We start from the raw sequence: 20649 nt of genomic DNA, 5'->3' as shown, positions 1-20649 counted from the left end.
CTCATTCTGTATCTTGTTTCAGGCACATCTCTCTCCCTGGTCAACCTCAAAATATTCCTTGATCACGAACACATGATTTATGGGCTGGGAATAAGTAATTTACAGGCTCAATGACCACAAAAGTCTCCTTCATCAGACCCAGTACCAAATCAAAGATGAGCCCCCAATTTTTTTTTCATTATCTATTCCTCCATTCTGTGTCACCCTTCCCTCCTTTAACTATTTTCGCTCCACACTTGGGGGTGTTTTCTGGTCTGCAGAGACTGTAAAGAACCCTCTTTTGAGAAGCTGGACACCACTGCACCCAGACCAATAATTGGCCCTTCACACATTCATTCTAATGATAATCTTTGTTACTTGAGAAACAAACAAGGATCGCCATTTGTATCCCACCAGCAGGCTGAGGCTGCAGAATCTCTAAAGAAAGCAAATTGTAAAATAATACTGCTGCCAGAGGGTTTTCAGGGTTCTGTGACACATTTCCACTCCAGGGCCTCCCACTTAGAATTTTAGCAATTTGTGAGAAAGATGAACAATAGACAATTAGTCAAAATAAAACATATGGCAAAGGTTATAAAGCCAAGCCTTTATTGTAGTGACACTTTGAAGTAGGGAAGGTTATAATTGTCATGGCAACACAGAAAATCAAAAATTGAGCTTGTATGAATCACATCTTTGTGACCCCTATGGCTTCTTTTTCTCATTGGCATCACGGATGAAGAGGAGATCAGAGCCATAAATCCATTTAGCCATTTGCTGTTGCTTCTAATTTGTGAAAAAGTTGTCAAACTGTGAGACAGGTTGAACTCTGCGGAGGTATCTTCTGTCATGGATATTATTTCTCCATTTTCCTTTCACAGGCCATCACTACTGGTACTTCTGTCGGCTCACAGCTAGTGGACCCAGAGATACCTGGTAAACACATAGGAAGGTAGAGTGGGTTTGAAGGTCAAATCTCTGCCAGTTCAGGATGGAACATAGAGAATGTGATTTCCGATTATAACTGAATTCTAACTGATGCCTTACTCTAAAATGGATTTTGGCAATCAACTATGTTTTAAATGAATGATGTTCATCTGATTCCTGCTCAAAACATTTTCTACAAGTTCCTGTACTTCTCGCAGGTATTTACGTATTGAAACTTGGGGAGGACAGAACCAGTGTGAGTGCTCCTAAATTTCACTTTGAAGAAATGGATCGATGGGTTCCTCTGTTCTTAATAGCATATTCTCAAGTCTCAACTCTTCAATCTGAAGTCTCCCTTGAATCTCCTTGCTACCACTCCCCCTAAAAAAGAATGAGTTGTCTGTGATATCTTGCATTTCAGCAGTACAGAGCCAAGTAATCCCATGGCTCTAATCCCATGAAGGCTCCCTTGATCTGGTTATAGGTCTTCCCATGGCTACCCCAAGGCCCCTCAGGCTTAAACGCAGGTGTGACCTCACCTGGCTAAAGTGCACATTCTGACGCTGCAGATCTGGGTAAGGCCTGAGAGCCTGCATTTCTAACAAGCCCCCAGGGGAGTCAGCGCTGCTGGACCATGGGCCACACCCTGATTAGCAAGGCCCTGGACTAAGGCCGGAATTCCCTTTTCTCATCTTTGTTTTTTCCCAGTCCAGACTGGTTCTCCACACATGATAAGAGGTGAATAAATAAACTTTTGTCGAATGGAATGGATTTCATTTCTGCCCAGTTGGCTGATGTTATTCTCCTTGTGTGGATCGAAGAGGACAAAAGGGCCTGAAGAGAAAGTTGTAACCCGTTTCTCCGTCACTTCCCAGAGGTTAACGCCCAGCATCTCGTTCTTCATATCACTAAAAAGCTTTTGAAAAATTTAGTTCCCAAAGTAACAATTTATTCTTTAACAGTTTACTCTTCTGTTTTATTTTCTGTGGGAAGCTGGCTTCACCTTCTTGGTTCTGAGCATTACGGGATGCCTACTTCAGTTTGCATGGCTTGGAATCTGGCCTTCTCAGCCCGTACTGCTTCCACTCATTCTTAGGAACTATGGGGACCAATTACCTTGGTTATGCAGTTGCCTTTCCGTTTCCATATGCAAAATTCCCACCAGTTTGTGGGGACCCACTGCACTGTGAAGAGTCCACCTGGCACTTCTGGCCTTTGGCCTGTGCCTGAGTTTTGCTGTGTTCTGTGTGTGCCTGACAATGCTCAGCAAGCTTTCTGTGCGGCTCATCTAGAATGGACACATAAATGTAAGTCTCCAGAAAGAGGGAGCCAGTTCTTGTTCTCCCCTGAATGCTAAAATGAAAAGTCTAGAATATTAATACATAATCTGCCTTATTTATTACTGTGTCTTGTATAACCAAATTCCCCTACTCTTTCTACTCCTGCCCTAGTAGAGATGTTGATGTATGCCAGCAGCATCAAATTTAGCATTCTAAAATTTCCCAGGAGGGCTGATACAACATTAATGATATGGTAGTGATAGAAATATGAACTCAGTATTTACTATGTGTCAGTGTGCTTCCCATTTTACAGATGGTAAACTGAGGCTAAAGCACATATAAACTTGCCCAAGGTCAGACAGCTAATGAGTAGTAGGACCAGATTCAGAACCCAGAGCTACTTATCTTAATCAGGCCAGATTTATCTGGGTGCCCTCACCACCCACTCTGTACCCTTTCCTCTGCTGGACCATTTAGACACATGGCTCTGGCCTCCAGGAGGATTGGAGCAGGTTCACTGGGAGAACAGCACAGATTTCTGATACCGGGTCACTCCTTTGTGGGCTGACAACCTCCCTCTGGAAAGGGGTATTTCCCACTGCAGACTCTTACACTGGCTTTCTGATTTCAGTTAGTATTATATAAGGGTCAGGTGAATTTGGGTTGTGGTTGGCCCACTTCTTTTCCAGTTTGATTCAAACAACCAGCAAAGCTGGAAGACAAAAATCTGGCATTCTCAATGGCTTTGTGGTCAGTCGCGTCCTCTTCAACTTCTGCATAAGGCTGCAACAGTAATCTTGTACATTCCTAGGAACAGAGTTGATTTCAGAAGGAGGCCTGCTGAGAGCTGAGGCAGGCAGACTAAAATGACCTCCCCTGCTGTACTACCAGGGTATCTAGAAGTTTAGTATTTGAGATTGCTTCCTTGTGGAGGACATCCCAACTTCCTAGAACCTTTTGTTAAAAGGAATATATGCCTGGAGGAACCACACATTACATCACTGGCAGTCATAACCCCTCAGCACAGATAGTTAATTAGACATCTGACTTTCATCTTAGACATGACACCCAGAGCATCTAGGTTAACATAGGGTGGAGGGCAGGGAGAAAAGGGTGAAAAATATATGCATAGCTTGGTAAGCCAGACCGATGGAAACCCAATAGTGAGGCCAACTAAAGGGCTTGGAGAGAGAACATTAATTGAAAACAGAGCAGGGTTTCCAGCTTCAGAGTTTTGCCTCTGCCTAGCCTGCTCAGAACACAGTTTCTTGGTATATGATTTATAAACTAGGAATAGAACCCATCCCAACTACAGCATGTTTCTCAAAGTGGATCAACGACATCAGAATCACCCACGGTTTTTGTTAAACAAGATTTCTATATCCTATGTTGGCCCATTCCTACTATGTCAGAAACTCTGGGGTGGGAGGCTGGGAGTGTGCATTTTTAAAGAGCTACAAGAGGTTCTGATGAAAATTCTTTTCCAAGCATAAGATTCTCTCATGAATAGAATAAGTTTTCCACCTACATCAAATGCTGTACTAGTTTGGATACGTGCTGTTGATAAATTGAATAAGCAGTATGTCTTTGGTGAGAGTTTTTAGATGACTTGACACCACTTATTCCATAATGGTGGCAGAGCATGTTTCATTAGCAAGGATTCATAGCTCACATACTGGGATATGATGTTCTGTATGAATTAATACACCACTGCCCTGAGCCCACAGGCAGCACAGGCAGCTTGAGCAAAGCTCTGCTACCATGTAGAAACCTCAGCTATATTTGGCACAATTTCCTGTGATGAAATAAATGTGTTCTTTATCAAAATCTAGAAAACACACAACTTTCTTAGAAGGAAAGGTGGATCGTTTATTGGGTTGCAACATTCTACATAGTGATTCTACAATTAATGAACCCCAGTATAGTTATGTTGTTAGATTCCCTGCATACTAAAAGGGATGAATAATATTTTTAAAATTTTATTAAAAGCTATAATACACTTTTTAAAATAGCGTACTTCTTTTATACATAAACAAAACACTGACAATGCTTTTAAAAGATGCACTTTTAAGGGTCTGCCTGAAAATTAGAATTTTCTTATGTAAATATAGTACATATCAGGAAACTCAAGAGCTATTAAAGTTTGTAAAAATGAAAAAAAAATGGGTTGAAGGAAGATGTGGGGGAAATTGTAGCTGAATGGTATTGTAGAACAAATTTTTTTACATCCATATTTAATAGTCAATACTATGATGGAAAATATCCACTTCTAAGAATTTTCTCTGTAAGCTCAAAAACACATCAGAAATGAGTCAAGCACCCCCTTAGGAATCACCACATTCATTATTTCTTTCCTCTCTGTGCCTTTTCAGTTTAGTAGAATTGAAATCATCTTGTGTCCCAGTCCTCAACAACTGGTACAAAACACTGCAGACTGGGTGACTTAACCAACAGACATTTTTCCTCACAGTTCTAGAGGCTGGAAGTCCAAGGTCAAGGTGCCAGGCCAGTTGTGTTTTGGTGAGGACTTTCTTGTGTCTTGATGGCCACTCACTGTGCTCACATGGCTTTCTTATACCTTCTCTTAGAAAGAAGTTCCCTCTGTCACCTCTTCTCAGAAGGGCACTAATCCCGTCATGGAGCCTCACCCTCATGACATCATCTAAATTTAGTTACCTCCCAAATGATTCCTCTCCAAATACCATGATAGTGGGGATGAGGGCTCCAACATATGGATTTGTGCAGGGAGACACAAACAGTCAATTGCATCCTGTTGAAGGTGACACAGTGATGGTGTGTGAGCAGGCAGTCAACTGTTACCCAGCCAAACCCACAGTGAGAAATGTTTGGAAGGGGCACAGGGGGTTTGATGACGCTGATAAACACTCCAAAGGCATTGTGTGAGTACCACAGATAGAATGTTTGTGTTGTATCCGAAGTTCTTACGCTGAAGTCCTAAACCCCACTATGATAACATAAGGAGGTGAGGCCTTGGGAAGGCATTAAGTTTATATGAGACCATGTAGATGAAGCCCCCCCTGATGGGGTTTGTGCCCTTAGAAGAAGAGAAAGAGACCAGAGTTCTCTCTTTCTCTACCGTGTGAGAATACAGCAAGAAGGTGGCTATCTGCAAACTAGGAGGAGGGATCTTCCCAGACACTGAATCTGTTGACACCTTGGTCTTGGGCTTCCAGCCTCCAGAACTATGAGAAATATTTGCTGTTTAAACCACCCAGTCTATGGTAGTTCGATATGGTAAACCTAAGTGACTAAGCCAGTGAGCCCTTCCAATGTCAAGGGCCTTGTGGGAAGGCAAGGAGCTGGCAAAGGAATAAGAGCCCCTGCTTGGGTGGCTCCACACAACAGGCTGAAGTGATCCTGTTAGCTTAGAACTATGTGCAGGGGGCAAACGAGCACAATGCAGAATTAAGACAAGAAACTTCAAGGCAAAATAACCATAGCCGAGATTGACTGCATTCCTGGTCCAACGGTAATAACGTGATGGGAAAGGAAAGCGTCAGGACGGCAGAGACTGCAGCCGTCTCCTGCAGCTGTCTCCTGCAGCCATGCCGCCCCTCCTCCACGGAATGGGATGGCTTCATCTGCTTCCCTTGCATTATTTGTTGTTATGATTGGTTTTTTTGTTTTGTTTTGTTTTTCTTTAATGAAAGGGGGAATGGGGAAAGAAAATATTTCCCCCTTTATCACGTGACCAGTGGGGGGTGTTTCAATGCATTGAAAAATGGGTAAGCCCTTTAAATAAAGTTCAAAAACATACTGGGGACAGAATATTTGGGTGGAGGATCCTCCTCCTCCAAGCAAAAAACAAATTAGCAGCAACATACTGGCTCCAAATCTCCCAGCAGACATACCCTACCTACATCATTAGCCACAGAAATGTGTTTTGAAACAAATCCAACTATGACTCTCATCCTAAAGGTCTGAAGCCTCATGTTCGCTATAGCAAGGCCTTTCTGGGGTTTCTGGGAACTAAATCCCTTCGGGCAGATTCAAGTAAGTCTCAAGCAGGGCCACACAACAGTAAGACCCGCTGTACAGTTCCCTCACAAATTCCGTTACATGGTCTCCTCAAATTGGTCAGTAGAAAAATCAGAATCTAGAGAAATAATCTCAATTCAGGGCACTGCCATTCTTTTTCACTCTTTATTTTCTCTGGAATAATAATAGTGAGCTAAAACTGGGTAAGAGGAGAATAATTGCAGGTGCTGTTTATTGGGCAGCTACTATTTGTCAGGCACTTTACCTCCTGTCAGCTCGTTCTCCCCATTGCATAGATGAGGACACTGGGCCAACTGTGTGGAGTCAGGATTTGCTCCCAGGTCACCCGGGGTCCAGAGGCCAGGTTCCTTGCCACTGCGCCACATCTCAAGGTGGTGTACCTCCAGTTTTACACCCTCTGAGGGACTTTGCACAGTCATGCTTTTCATGGACAGTCTTACTTAGATTCTCACAGGCAAAAAATAACTCATATTTTAGAAATGGAAACTATTTTTTCCAGGATATTTTCATTTCATTTCATCAGTGGGACTGTGCCAAGGGTGATAGCAATTTGCTAAGAGAGGAAATGAGATTAAAGTGTCTTTTGTAATGTATTAAAATAAACTAGGTATTTTGTCAAAGAGGGACCAGTAGTTAGGGAGGAGTCAGTAATCTGAGAACTGCTTTTGGCCAATTTTTACTTCATACATTATTGTGAGCTTCAAGATATTCTCCTTTTGACATGCAGTCAATATAATCTTTTAATATAAAATTTCCTAGTGGTGTATTTTTCCTTGTTCCCTACTCTTAATCTAAAATGTTATTACTATGAATGTATTTTTAAACAAATTTTAACTGTTATAATGAAACAAATATATTTAAAACAAAGAAGAAAATTTTGTTTCATAAAAGGGCAGAAACAAGTAGAAATCAGAAGCCTTCATTCTCTATAATCATATAAATTCAGTTTTCAACAAATAAAAATGAATTATACTAGTGAATATTTCAAAATGACTATAATGGTGCTAATACATGAATACAAACCCATTTAGGAAGGTAGCAATGTTGGCTGGATACTTAAAATTTTATTGAAGAGGAGAATACTTGATGGCTATGATTGGATGCCTGTGTCCACTCCCCCAGGAAAGAAGGGAAAGAAACAGAGAAAGTAATTCAGGTGAAACACAATGGAGGGTACGGGAGGTGAGGAATGCCGCAGTGACACTTCCTCTCCCAGATGAGCTCTAAGAGCTGGCGGGACGTGGGTGTGACAGCAGTTAGCTCACCCCTGCACACACCAGTAGTTGTGGACTTGAGCTTCCTCATCTCTAGGACCACATGGCTTGGCCCCTCCAAAGATCTTTCCATACCTGTCTGTCTCAGTCTGTGATTTTGAAATAAAACCATTTGACAATATTATCTGTCCGAAGCCACACTGATATGTCACCACATGGCCTTAGTATGCTAGCTCAAGAAGTAATATACACCAGCAATATTACTCAAACAAGACATAAGAGTTGACACAGATTCACAGATCACTTTACCCACTTTAGAAGAACACCTTTCCTTGCTCAATATTCCATCAGTCTTATCAAACCAACCAGAATTATCTTCTTGGGTGTCTTTTTAAAAACTTATTATTATATTATTGAATAAGTAAGGACCTTACTTTAGCATATTTGCAAAAAGAGTTTCACATCTCATCATTAATAAAAAGCCATTTTAAGAGCTTAATAGAAGAAATCAGAGGCTTTCTGCCTGGGATTCTAGCCAGTGAGGTGCTGAAGCTTACCATTCAACACTCCATGGCTTTAGTTTGTCACAGATCAGATACAAATGATGCTTTACTTTGAGTTCATCATAAACCTAGTGTTAATAGGCATGGGCTATAAGAAAGTTTCAGTGTAGGCCATATTTATTTAACAACTTATTCATTTCTTTTCTTTTGTTGAATCTCCCATGGCAGAGGTTGCCCATGAATGACCTATAGACAGCCAAGCCCAGAGGGCTTTTTAATCCACATCTTCCTTGACCTTTTCACAGTCTTTTAAACTATTAACCACTTTCTCTATGAAGTCCCCTCCCTTTTGACTTCCATACACCATTTACTTTGGGGCTTGTCCTTCTCCATGGATTCCCTCCTTTGTCTCCTCTGAAGGCTCCTTTACTTTGCTCACCCCTTAAAAACTACTGGATTCAGTTACCCCCTTGGAGGTGATGCCTCACACAATCAGTCTGCAGTAGCCCAGCCCCCTCTCCTGCTCTAATGAGCGCTACATCTGACTCTTTTCTGCTTACTCTCATGGGTGTTCCAAAGACACATGAAACACAAGATGTTCATAATGAAGTTGATCATCTCCTTGTCCCTGACACCTGCTCTTCTTCCTATATTTCCAGTTCAGTTGCCAGCACTCATGACACTGAGGACAAGTCCAAGACCTACAGTCATCCTTAACTCGCCTAAGTATATCACTAGATCCTGAAAACTGCACCTCTTAAATATTTCTCCATTGTGTCCCCCTTTCTCTGTCCTGACAGTAATGGCCCTGAGTCAGCCCCTCCATCTCCTCTCACTCAGACTTCTTTGCTTCCAGTCTTGTTTTTCTTAAAAAGTATCCTCCACACAGGCTGTGGTATGAGCTCTCTAGAGTTGGAATCTGCTCTTATTCCTCCCCTGCTTTACATCCCCTGTGGCTCCTCCTTAAGCTCAGGACACAGTCAAATCTCTGTAGGTGACACCCACATATATTCAGCACCCGCCCAAGAATGTGAGCTCCTTGAGGACAGGGACTGTCTACGGTAAGCACGGAAGGTGGGACTGGGAGTGTGTAAGTCGAAAGTGGCAGAGTAGCAGGTCACAATACTAGGTGTCATTTTCATGTCTTCATAGCCATAGTTAAATATCTTACCTAAACCTACAGCAGAAATATTTCAAATTTAAAAACAATTCCCATGTCATGGGAGAATTTAGTATGGTTATGACACCCAAGAAGAATACCGAGTTGAAGTAGATTAGAATCTCCATACCAAGGGGTAGAAGAATTGCTTTCAGCAGTGTTGATGACACATGGGGAGCCTGAAATGTCAGGTGCTTTTGAAGTGAGACAGTTTGAGGGCCAATTGTTTCTTCTATCACCTACCATCTGAGTAGCTTTGAGCAAGTCAATTCTGAGCCTCTCTGGGCCCAAGACTCTTCATTTGTAAAAGATAGATAACACCTACCTCACACGTTGCAAAATGAAATGATATCATTACTCTTAAGAGCCGGGCTTGGCCCTTGATAGGTACTCAAGACATGTTTGCTATCTTGCCCTTGCTTCTAATCAAATTTAAATTCTTGGCTCTCATTCAAAGATTTCAGAAAGTGCCCTTTAACCTTCTCTTAATTTTTGAAAATCCCCAAACCAGACAAAACAAACAGCAAGTGACCAAAAGAGATCCTCAACAGAGATTCCTCACTGCGTAGGCAGCCCTGCCCACAAACGCAATGGTTCTTCTGGAGTGTTTTATGCTTATGCCAGATATTTATTACACGTGTATTTCTTTTTTATATCTTCCTGCCATTCCTCCACCCCAGCATCACCAATTTTGTCCTCTCTGGTGGTTCCTCTTAAATCCTTAAGTGGTACCACAATGCTGTTACTTGAGTCATCCTTCACTGGGTCCCTGTGACATAAAAAGGGCCAAATTAAATGTCAGAAGTGACATTTTATTTTCTTTGATAAATTGTAGAAATAAACACTACTTTTTTCTTTTTTTTCTTTCTAGGGTCAAAAGAATGGACAATAAATTTGAAGCAATGTTCCTCTTAAATTTGTTCTATTATGGTCATTATCCTGAAATGTTTGCAAAGTAGTTCTGATCTTTAAACTTCTTCCTCTATGTTCCTAAAAAATAAAAATGGAATAATTGCACACTTCAGCCCTTTTGGATTATTAACCTTGTTTTTTCCAAGTTACATGCTATGATTTAAAAATCTGAAATTCTATCACTATTGTCATAGAAATATAAAAATCTGAAATATAAATTTGCAGTGAATGAATATGTTCTTTAAATTCTTTTTGTTCCTCGTGTGGTGTTTCATTAAACTGTAATTCCATGTTACCTAAATTAAAGAAACGTTTTTCTCAGGATTTCCCTAAGTGACTCTAGATCTTCAAACACAATTAAAACATTGAGTATTGGCCATAAGGAGAAGGATCCCCTGCAGGGGCAGTAGGGGTATCCCTCCCGGCCTCTCCGAAGCTTGTTTTTGGCATGCATGACAGTTGTGAGAAGGGACCTTAAAGGTTCTTTAGGCCAACTTCTCATCAAATGTCCTAAGATCTCTGTGCCTCCAACATCATAACAGTTCCCAAGAGGCAACCCCGCTGAGCAGTTGAGTGGCTCCAAAGGTAAAAGGTCTTTCTTAATTTGCCCAGGGGATCTGCTTCTTATATTCGCTGTGTCTTGGTCCTGCACTGGGAGCTCTTAAGAGCACAATGTAGTGGTTCTCAAATGTGACCCCAGAAGAGCAGTATCAGCGTTGCCAGGGAACTTGTAAGAACTGGAAGCTCTTGGGTTGGGTCCCAAACATCTGTTTTAGGAAGCCTTAGTCTGGGTGACTCTGATGCATACTAAAGTCTAAGAAGCACTGGTATAGTGTAGCAGAAAGTGGGTGGGACTTTGGAATGAGGAACACCTGGAATCAGATCCTGGCCCTCTGTCATTTTAGGCAATAGCCTCAATTGCTTCTTGGTCAAACGGAGCAGAGGGCAGCTAATTCCCAGGCTTACTGAGAGAATTCAATGATACTATTCATACAGATAAAGCACTTAATAGGAAAATCTAATACATCTTAAGCACTCAAAAATAGTGTCTAGGGTTATTGATTCAACACATTTATCAGATATCTATGAATATCCATTTACAGACATTTGTCTATACATACGTTTGAGAATGAACAAGTACAAAATAAAAATTTTAGCTCTAACTCTTTAGACATATCATGAAAAATATGATATTCAGAGAGGTTAAGTGACATGCTCAAGATGGCACAGCTCAGTTGTTGGTGTCTGAAGTCCTATAGGTGCCTGCCAGTCCTCAGCTTTTCAATGAGATGTTTATCTATCACTTAATGCAGCTATAAGATATCTAGTCCTGGGCCTGGTGGTTTTCCAGATTACCACCATTAATTAATTTTAACATTGTCTGAATTCATTTTAATGATATTTGAGCATTCCCACCCAGTATTGAGCAGCCTGGCTGTTTATTTATTTACTTACATTTTGCTTCTTTATTTGTATCCCACTCTATTCTGAAGATTTAATGTGCCTGTTGGGAGTTTTATCAATTATTCGAGTTCTAGCCACCACAGCACCAACTGTAGAACCATTCAGTCCAACAGTTCCTTCCAGAACTTTTGCTCTCAACAAAATGTGCACAATTCTGGAGATTTCAAATGGATGCATAAGTAAAGTAGATCCAATATCAAGTGTTTTAGGTTAACTGGAATCTCATGTATAACCTGTTAAAAATTATATTCAGATATCAAGAAATATGTGGTGTGATTTCTTGCCTTTGCATTCACAAAGAAATGAGTAGACATTTTGCTCTGTGCTTGCCTGGGAGAATAAATTGTTAAGGCTCACCATCTCATGCTGAAAAAGTCTGTCTTACAAACCGGAAGGAATAAGCATCTTTGCTTTAAACAGCCTGTTTCCAGTTTTGTGTGGCTGTTGATATTACTGGTCTAGTGACAGAGGCCAAGGCAGGAAAATAGGCTGGGTTACTCATGACTCTTTGAATGTGGACACATCAGCTTGTGGGAAGGAAACTATTTAAAATGGGGCTTAGGGAAAGGGAAAAAAAAAATCCCCTTTCTCCATCTGAGATTCTTCCACAGTGTTGTCATGCAGTCTTCAAAACCTCCATAGAACAGTGGATCACTCTCATTGGGTATATGCAAATTCTCTGAGACCCAGTGGTTTCCTGCCAGGGAAAGACTTATAATAACAGAACAAGAATGCAATCTGAGCCCTTGCTCTCTGAAATCCCTGAAAGAACAGAGTCGTTCTTGACAGGGCAATTTCAGCCTTTGACATTCCAGGAAATAGCTTAATAATGTCATTTAGTCAGGGGTTGTAACCAATTCTGTGCAGAATACAAGATTTAAAATATCAGTTCAGGGACCATTATTCATTTTCACAAAGAATTTAACAACAAAAAACACCACCACAACAAAAACTCAGCAAAGCATTCTAATTGAATTTAACATTGTCCCCACTAATTAAACTCGATAGAGGAGAAAGAAGGGCTTCTGCCAAGAAATTACAGACACATCCTGAAGACTGTTTCCTTTCCATTTGCTTTCCGAGGCACTGGGTCCATGCCATATCCAGGATGTGACACCCAAACAAAACTGTGTTTTGATCATTAATATATATGCAGAAGTTAACCCCGCCCTGGGGCCTCAAAAGCCTTTAGGAGACATGCTGGCTTTTACATTTCAATGTGTTTCATTTTCTCCAAGCACAGAACAGCTGAAAAAGGTTACAAGACTCAGGTTAAAAGTCAGGAAATGGATCTGGGCCCCACACTATGACATCATTTTCTTTCAATGCAATGAAGCAATGACATTTCCTGCAGGAAAAATGGTTCTAACTGACAGCCTCAGTCAGCGGCCGTGTTTGCAGTGGAAGGTCTCACGCCTGCCTCGTGCCAGCTCCTACTTCCCTCTCTCCTGCTCCTTGACTGGGCTTCTTAGAGGTCAGAGAGAGGGAGCCAAGCTGCTTCCATTTTGTAACAGTCCTGATACACTTCAAATGAAAGTGTGCTAGGATTTAGTTACAAACATGGTGGAATATTTCTGGTTGTTCAAAGAATTAACATTTTAAAGCAAGAAAATTATATAATATTGCCTCTACACAATAGTTTCCAGATCTGCTGTTAAATGTGACATATAGACAGAGCCACCAGAGATGATCGCGCCTGGAGGCCAAAGGGAAGAGCATCGATTAAAGCTGGCTCCCTCTCTGATGGCCAGTTGCTGGCTGCTACTGTGCAGTATCTGTGTTTTTCTGGTTCGCACAAATGTCTCTTCTCCGGTGAGAGGTGGTCTTGGGACACAAGTCTCAACTGAATGATGAATGAGCCTTCTGTTTTTAATCCTGTGTCTCCATAATTATAGGTGCAACAACTTTTAGAGGTATCTCCAGAAGTGCACGTTTGAAGACCTGCCTGACTGTGAATTTGGGCCAAATGAGTCTCCTGGCAGGGTAATCCCTGCATATGGGGAGCCTCTTGTGGATTTATAACCAGTGCTTCCCATGAGCCAACACTAGCTGCGTGAGGACCATGGCCTGGTGAGCTTGGTGAGCTCCGTGGCTTGGACCTCTAGGCTGGGTTTCAAGTCTGGCTGGGTTTCAAACGCATGGCCACAGTGGCACAACTGGTCCCCCACATAGTAGACCCTGCCCTGGGCTCCACATGCAGACAGACCTGCTCCAGCCCTTGAGACCCAGAGATCTGAATCACATACACTGGGACTCCACATCAAGTTAGTGGAATGTGCCAAGCAATGGCTACAGATAGGCCAGCAGGGAACTGCTTCCTGAAACTTCTTTTGTCCATTTCAAAACAAAAGTAATACTAAGTCACTTTCCTGGCAGTGGAAGAGAGTAAGCAGGAGTGAGATACTTCCACTACAAAAGACTTCAGAAAGGTAAAGTCCTGGTGTCCTGATGGATCTACACACTAGAAGCAATGTTTCTAGATTTTGTGCTAAGTTTGCCAGACAGATTTTAGCTCTCCATGGCAACTGAGAGGATCAGTGTCGGGGTTGCTCGGAGGCACTGTTTGTCCAGTGCTCACGGATCGGGAGTGCGTCAATAAATCAGGACACAGTTACTGGATGGACTGTGCAGTGACAGATAGGCTATCTCTGGAAAAATCAGCAAGTATCTGAAGGGCTCATACATTTCCCTAGGCTGAGTCCAAATGCAAGCACAGCTGTAGCATCTTTCCTTCATTGTCCTGGGGCGTTCTTTCAACCGAGTGGGTCTTCAGGAAGGAGCCACCCTTTCCATGGTCTGTCAGCTGTATCAGTGGTTCAAGGCTAGGAAGCATAAGAAGCCTCAAAGGGAGGATAGAACTTTAATTATGGGCAAAAATGTAGTGTGTCTGAAATGACTGAGGTTTTATTGCTCTGCCAAATTTGCATTCTTATCTAATCAGTACCTTTTAGGACTCATTATTTTCCATGGTTTAACCTTTATTTCATGTTTGGTATATTTGTAGAACCACAAGATCTGGAGCCTGTATTTTTCACCATTAAAGTAACCCTACCACTTGCCCATACATGTTGAAAGTGTTGTTTAACTTAAATACACAGATCAGACTTGTTTAAGGCTCTACCCTTTCACCTTGCTCTAGGCAGGGAGAAAGATCAAAGCTTTTTGTATTTTTTAGGGTTGACCCCTTCTTTGTTCTGAGCACTTCTCACATCTCCCGTTTGTAGAGGCTTCTGCAAAGACTGAATTGTTTTTCTATTCTATAAATCTACTTCTTATAAATAAGACCCCTTTTGCCCATTTGGCATCGTAGAAGAGCAAATTTACCTGTGTGGATAGATTCTTTACTTTGTGGTGTTTTTTTTAAAAATCAGAGTTTTAAAACAGATATTTTTAGTAGAAAGAAATGTCAGAATTTGATTTTTAAAAAGGTATTTGTAATTGATATGCTATAATGATAAAACTGGTACAGAAAAATGAAAAAACTCATCTGTTATCAATTCTGCCATGAACTAACCAAAAGACTGAAAGACTTCTTGCATTTTATATATACTTTAAAGTGGTCCAATTTATTTATTAATTCATTAATTCTTTTAATTTGAAGCAGAATATAAAATAAATGATGATGTGACTAATTCACTTGGGCCATTAATTTATTATTGATTAAGAATATGTACACACCTCCAGGAGACAAAGTACAATGAATTAGGAAATGAAATCTCCTAGGTCACAAAACATAGGTGACACAGAAATAAACACCTCAAATAAGTTTGAATGGGCTCAACATTTACCAGGCTAAGGACTGAAAAACAAACCATTTCACCTTTTTGGGTCTTGCTTTCTCATCTATAAAATGAAGGAGCCAAATTATTTAGCTCTAAAGTTCTGGGACTAAATGAAATATGTGGCAGACACATTAAAAAGAGAATTTAAAGTGTACAAACCCTCAAATGCTTTGTTTGGCAAATATCATGAGGAAGATAAGCTCAAATCTGAATTATGACTGCAGATAGGGAGATGGATGCTATCATAGACAAAGCAAATAGCAGGAGGAAAAATATGGAACTTGGCCATAAAAAGGAGAAAATATCTAAACGGAATGAACAGACTAGGTGGAGGGAGCCAGAGCAGAGAGCTGTAAAGTGAGATTGGGCTGAGTGCACTGCAAGTCTCAGATCAATCAATCAACAAGGATTTTATTCTACTAAGGTTACTTTATTTGTTAAGGAATTCTTAAGGGGGTGCCTAAGATAACATAGGCAAGGATTATAAACCATGCTAAGTATAGTAGACTGTGAAAGTATCCTAGCATCTATCTCTATACGACTCACAGAGGAAGGGCATCTGCAAGTGGAGATGGCTTAGAAAATATTTTAAGAATGCTCTGAGGTTCAGCTTCAAACAGTAGGTCTTGGCTGAGGACTGTGAAGAAACAGCAGTTACAGGCAGCTAGGGAATGGTTACCAAAATGAAGTTATTCTCTTTAAGTAGATATTTTGTACAACCACCACTTGGGAAGGGTATTACCAAGCTATTGCAAACAATAACTTTGGCTGCAAACCAAGGAAGAATCTTCCCATGTCCTCAAGACACAAATGGCACTTTGGTTAGTGGAGAGTTCTCCGCAACTCATTCCTCTCCAAGACAGGGAAACACGTGGTACACTGCCAGGTTGTGTTCTCTTCCACAATGACAACTAGGTGAAGCCCACTGTACTGCCCTTTTTGCCTTGCTAGCCAGGAAGCTGGAGACCAAATTTAGATTCAGGACTTATATTTAAATACCTAACCCCTTATTTTTTAATTTTTAACCTGTCGCTTGATCTTTTCCTTTTAACAGTTTTGCTATATTTGCATCTTTCACTTCATGCCACTAATTCGTTTGTTTATTTCACAGATTATTTATTAAGCATTTACCATCTGCCCGGCCCATCAAGTCCTTTTTGGAGGGCCGGTAGGAGACTGTCTCTGGCTTGTGCTGTGTTTAGGTCTTAGGGCCTGATGTTTATATTTGGGATACAGTTCAAGCATTTTCCAGATGATGAAGGGTCTGGGACATATAGCTAGTTTTCCTAATAACTCACCCCATCTTCATCTCAGTTAAGAGTGGATTTTTTCCTCTGAGGGTCTTTGATCCTATAGCTGCAGACATTCTGGCACCAAGGAGCCTTAAAGGTCAAGGCTCCAGGACACACAGAGGTCGGTGAAATCAGGGGACATCTTAGCAACTGCTGAGAAGCTGTGAGGATGAGCACTATTGCTTCCAAGATGGATGGCTGATGTCATTTGTGGTATAAATAAGTGTGTGCTTCCTAAACTCTGACTGGGATCCAACAGGTGTGTCCCAGAACAGTGCTATTCGGAAAAGACCCTCTAAGGAAAAACAGTCAATAAACTTTGTGCTTCCTCTAATTCCTGAAGTCTCTTTTATATCAGGCTCTCAAAAACTGACCATTGTAGGGTACAAAGGCAAGGGTATGAACTTGAACCTCACTTCCCCATCTGTAGAATAAAGGAGCTGTCTTACTAGTCCTCTAGCCCCTTCTAGCTCTAACTGTCATTTTATGACTTAATTCTACTTCTAACCTCTGGCTCTACCACCCCACACAGATAGTCACCACTAACTATCCTTTTCAAAAATAACAAAAGGTATTGTGCAAATAAGTACAGAGGAAACACTGGTATAATGGCAATCCTGAAGGACAAGACTGGCACCTACTTAAGGATTATTGAGTTACAGCAAAGACTTGCTAAAAGTGGTTACTTTTCAGGATAGATCACTTCCTTCAGAGCATATCCAAATCCATTGCAAACCGAATTTACACGATTTTAGTATATTAGGAGATATATGCCTATACTCACACATCGCTTAGCACAATGATATGTGTATAATAAATGTGAAAAGAATCTGAATAACTTTTGAACTTATTCAAAAGTTCAAAAAGAAATAGTTTGCAAGCATTTTTATTTCATATCAGTGATTTATACATAAGACAAATAACTGGGAGTAAAAAAGACACAGGTACAGGGAAAACACAATTCCTGCTTTAGAGAATTTATACTTTAATGGAAGCACTTAAAAATACAACCAGTATTGTGTGCAAAATATTTTATTAGGTTCAGTGGTACTTAAAACATCTTCCTATGTTGACAAATAGTAACTGCACTAGTAGGGCTGAGGATTTAATAATATGGGTAGCTGTTGAACCACTGTGTTGTATATTTGAAACCAATATAAGATTGTATATCAAAGGTATATCAATAGAAAAGTATACATATGAAAGTTACAAGCTTATTTACAGTGAAACATCAATATTGGGTACTATCCACTATGCTAAATGCTGAGCATACAAAGAAGTAGCACTTTATAGCCTTATACCCTGATTAAAATGATACATATTCATTCATTCATTCTGCAAACAACTATTGAGTGCTCACTCTGGGGAAAGTGCTGTGGTAGGCACTTTTGAGAATAGAGGCATGATTTCTTAATGGTTCCTGTCTTGGAAGATCTTAAAATTTAATGGGAGTGAGGAAATAGGTGACAAAGCAGAATGGAAAAGCAATATTAGCAAAGGCCTACAGAGAATAGAGCAGAGGATAGAGTAATTATGCCCAGGGATTAGGAAAGTCTTCATAAAGGAGGTGGCCCTTGAGCAACACCCGGGAAAATGAAAAACATTTTATGGTGGAGGCAAAGGGGAAGATCACCTCAGAAAGTGAAATCAGTGAGAACAAAAACACACAGGCATGAAAATTAATTCACGTCCTGGGAATAGCAAGCCGACTGGTATGGCTAGTGCATGGAATCCAAAAAGGGTAGTGGAGATGAACCCAGGAAGTTAGCATGGAGCCAACACATATGGTCTCCAATGCCATGTTAGGCTTGCTGATTCTATTCCGCTGACAGTAGGGAGCCAGTAGATGTTGATAAGAACAGTAAGAGACCGAATACATATTCAATATTAGTATCAAAGTAACTTCTGTAATGAATGACTGCCAAGGAGAAATCAAGTAAGGTAGAAAGAAAGGGTCTTCTAAATTTAGAGATTTAGGGGCAACAGGGAAACAAAAAGAAGTCTTGTGCATGGCATGTATCGATAACTCTTCACCTAGCCAACTCCAACACATTCTTTAGATACCAATGTAAACATTCCTTCCTCAGAGAAGCCTCCCCACCTTGATTGAAACAGGTCTCTCTGCCATGGAACTGCAGAGATCCTTGTACATTTCCTTCATAGCACTTAAAAGACTTTGTAACTATATACTAACCTGCATTTGATTTATGTGTGTGTTCCTCATTGGGCTATAACTTCATAAGGGCAGGGATTATGTTTCGGTTTTCTCCTTCAGTATTATTGTAGGCTGCCTGATATGGCTGACCCAGAGTAGGGACTAAAATTTTTGATGAAGAAAGGAAGGAAGATGGAAATGGACACAGTGTGGAGAAGAATAATGAGAAATAATATTTGGGACCTTAAAGGTAGATAGGTGTGGTGGTTTCAAAAGGTGGGATCTATATGCTTTGCCTTTGAGTCTCAGCAGCCACAGGACAAACAGTGCACCTAAGAAGATGGTGTGTTATTTCCAAGGCTTGGCTGGAACCACTTGCTTTTCTTGGTATGCTTGCTCTGGGAGAAGCTAGGTATGGTGTAAGAACATTGACTGCCTTGAGATAATCAGCTTGGCAAAGCCAGCATGTTGGATCACCCACGTATAGGTGTTCCAGTTAACAGACTGAGCTCATCTCTGCCAAGAAATGTAGGTGAAGTTATCTTGAACCCTCCAGACCATCTTGTCTGCCAGCTTAGTACCTTTGAGTGACCTTAGTAATTGCCTCGAGAAGCAAAATAATTGTCCCGCTGAGCCCTGCCTGAGTATCTAACCCACAGGATCTGCACAATAAAATGGGTGCTATTTTATGCCAGGAAACTTGGGGTAATTTGTTACATAGCAATAGTGGCTGGACATCAACCAAAGTCTCAACAGAATCGTCCCCCATAACCCCCTGTAACAGGGATCCAGAGGAAACTGAGATCCAGAGAGATTAGCTAAATTATCCATGGATCCAAATTGATAGAATTAAAACCAGTCTTCTGACCCCCTGGCTACTGCCTTTTTCTTTCTAATATATGATAATGTATTAAGAAAATTTCTGTATAATTACATGCAGGGTCCAAAGAACAACTCTGCCTGGTCGCAATTTTACCCCCATTGATGTTTTGTTCCCAGTAATAATTGAATGGATTAGTCACACTCCTTGACATACAAACAAAAAGCAAACTGCACCCTTACATGTATGGCGCTTACAAATGTCGTAGATGATTTGGACATTTGAATGCAACTACCTTCCAATTAGGGGAAGAGGCATGCTCAAGTATATAAAACACAATAGCATTTCTTCTTAAGTTGTGGCATTTGGATTCTTAGCTGTCTAGGTTTTCAAGGCTGTCAGTTCCAAAATCACTGAAAGATCTTTCTGGTGAAAGAAAAATACTGCCTCTATTAATATCAACCTTTTCCTCCTCAGAATGCTTACTTGCTAGTGATTTATTATGGACAAGCTGCTTCCTGCTCCTTTTGAAAGCTAGATTTTTTTTTTAATTCTGCTTGTGGAGGAGGAATTTCTCATCTCTTGTCCCCAGGGCAATTTAGTTAAGGCTAATCTTCAGAACAAAGTTTGGGTATTTGCAACTCACAAATTGATGCTGCCTGGTACCACACAAAAGAGAAAAGGGTCTTACTGCAGTGTCTGATGTCAATTGGGAACTAATCCAAAAACAAATAAGGAAGACCAGCTCATGCAGCATGTGTGGGAAAAGATCCTTTTAGATTTTGGAATTTTGCAATCATGTCATAAAGATGGAAATGTTTTCCCTTAAAAAGATCTAAGATATTAATTATCCTTTTGTTAGTGGTAGTGTCATTAATTTTTTTTAAAGACCCCATCTGAGGAAAATAACAACTAAATAAGCTGATGCACGTGCTCTCCATAATATCTCAAAGAACTATGTTACTGATGACTCAAAAGTTAATGTTTTTATCTTATTACATTTTTTCTATTCCTACAATGAAACACATCAAAATTTTAAGGCAATACAAATGTTACATTCAATTCTATTCAGAATTCTCATAATCCCAGCTTCACAGATCTTAACAAATAGTAATCTCTTTAAAATCCCACTGGTGAGGTAG

The 20649-nt window shown here is 40.6% G+C and overlaps 1 protein-coding gene across 1 annotated transcript in view; it reads left to right on the top strand.

Moving 5' to 3' along the window:
* Positions 1–20649, top strand: part of TMEM212 (transmembrane protein 212) — a 40868-nt gene that overhangs the window by 7964 nt on the left and 12255 nt on the right. Inside the window, 5 exon segments of the mRNA XM_073230478.1 lie at positions 861–874; positions 876–916; positions 1894–1951; positions 1953–2098; positions 2101–2213. Of these exon segments, the coding sequence (XP_073086579.1) occupies positions 861–874; positions 876–916; positions 1894–1951; positions 1953–2098; positions 2101–2213 (372 nt within the window).

This window comes from Manis javanica, chromosome 3, assembly GCF_040802235.1.
Source record: "Manis javanica isolate MJ-LG chromosome 3, MJ_LKY, whole genome shotgun sequence".
Taxonomy (NCBI): Eukaryota; Metazoa; Chordata; class Mammalia; order Pholidota; family Manidae; genus Manis; species Manis javanica.
The sequence above is the reverse complement of the archived record's forward strand: the minus strand, read 5'-3'. Positions and strand labels throughout refer to the sequence as shown.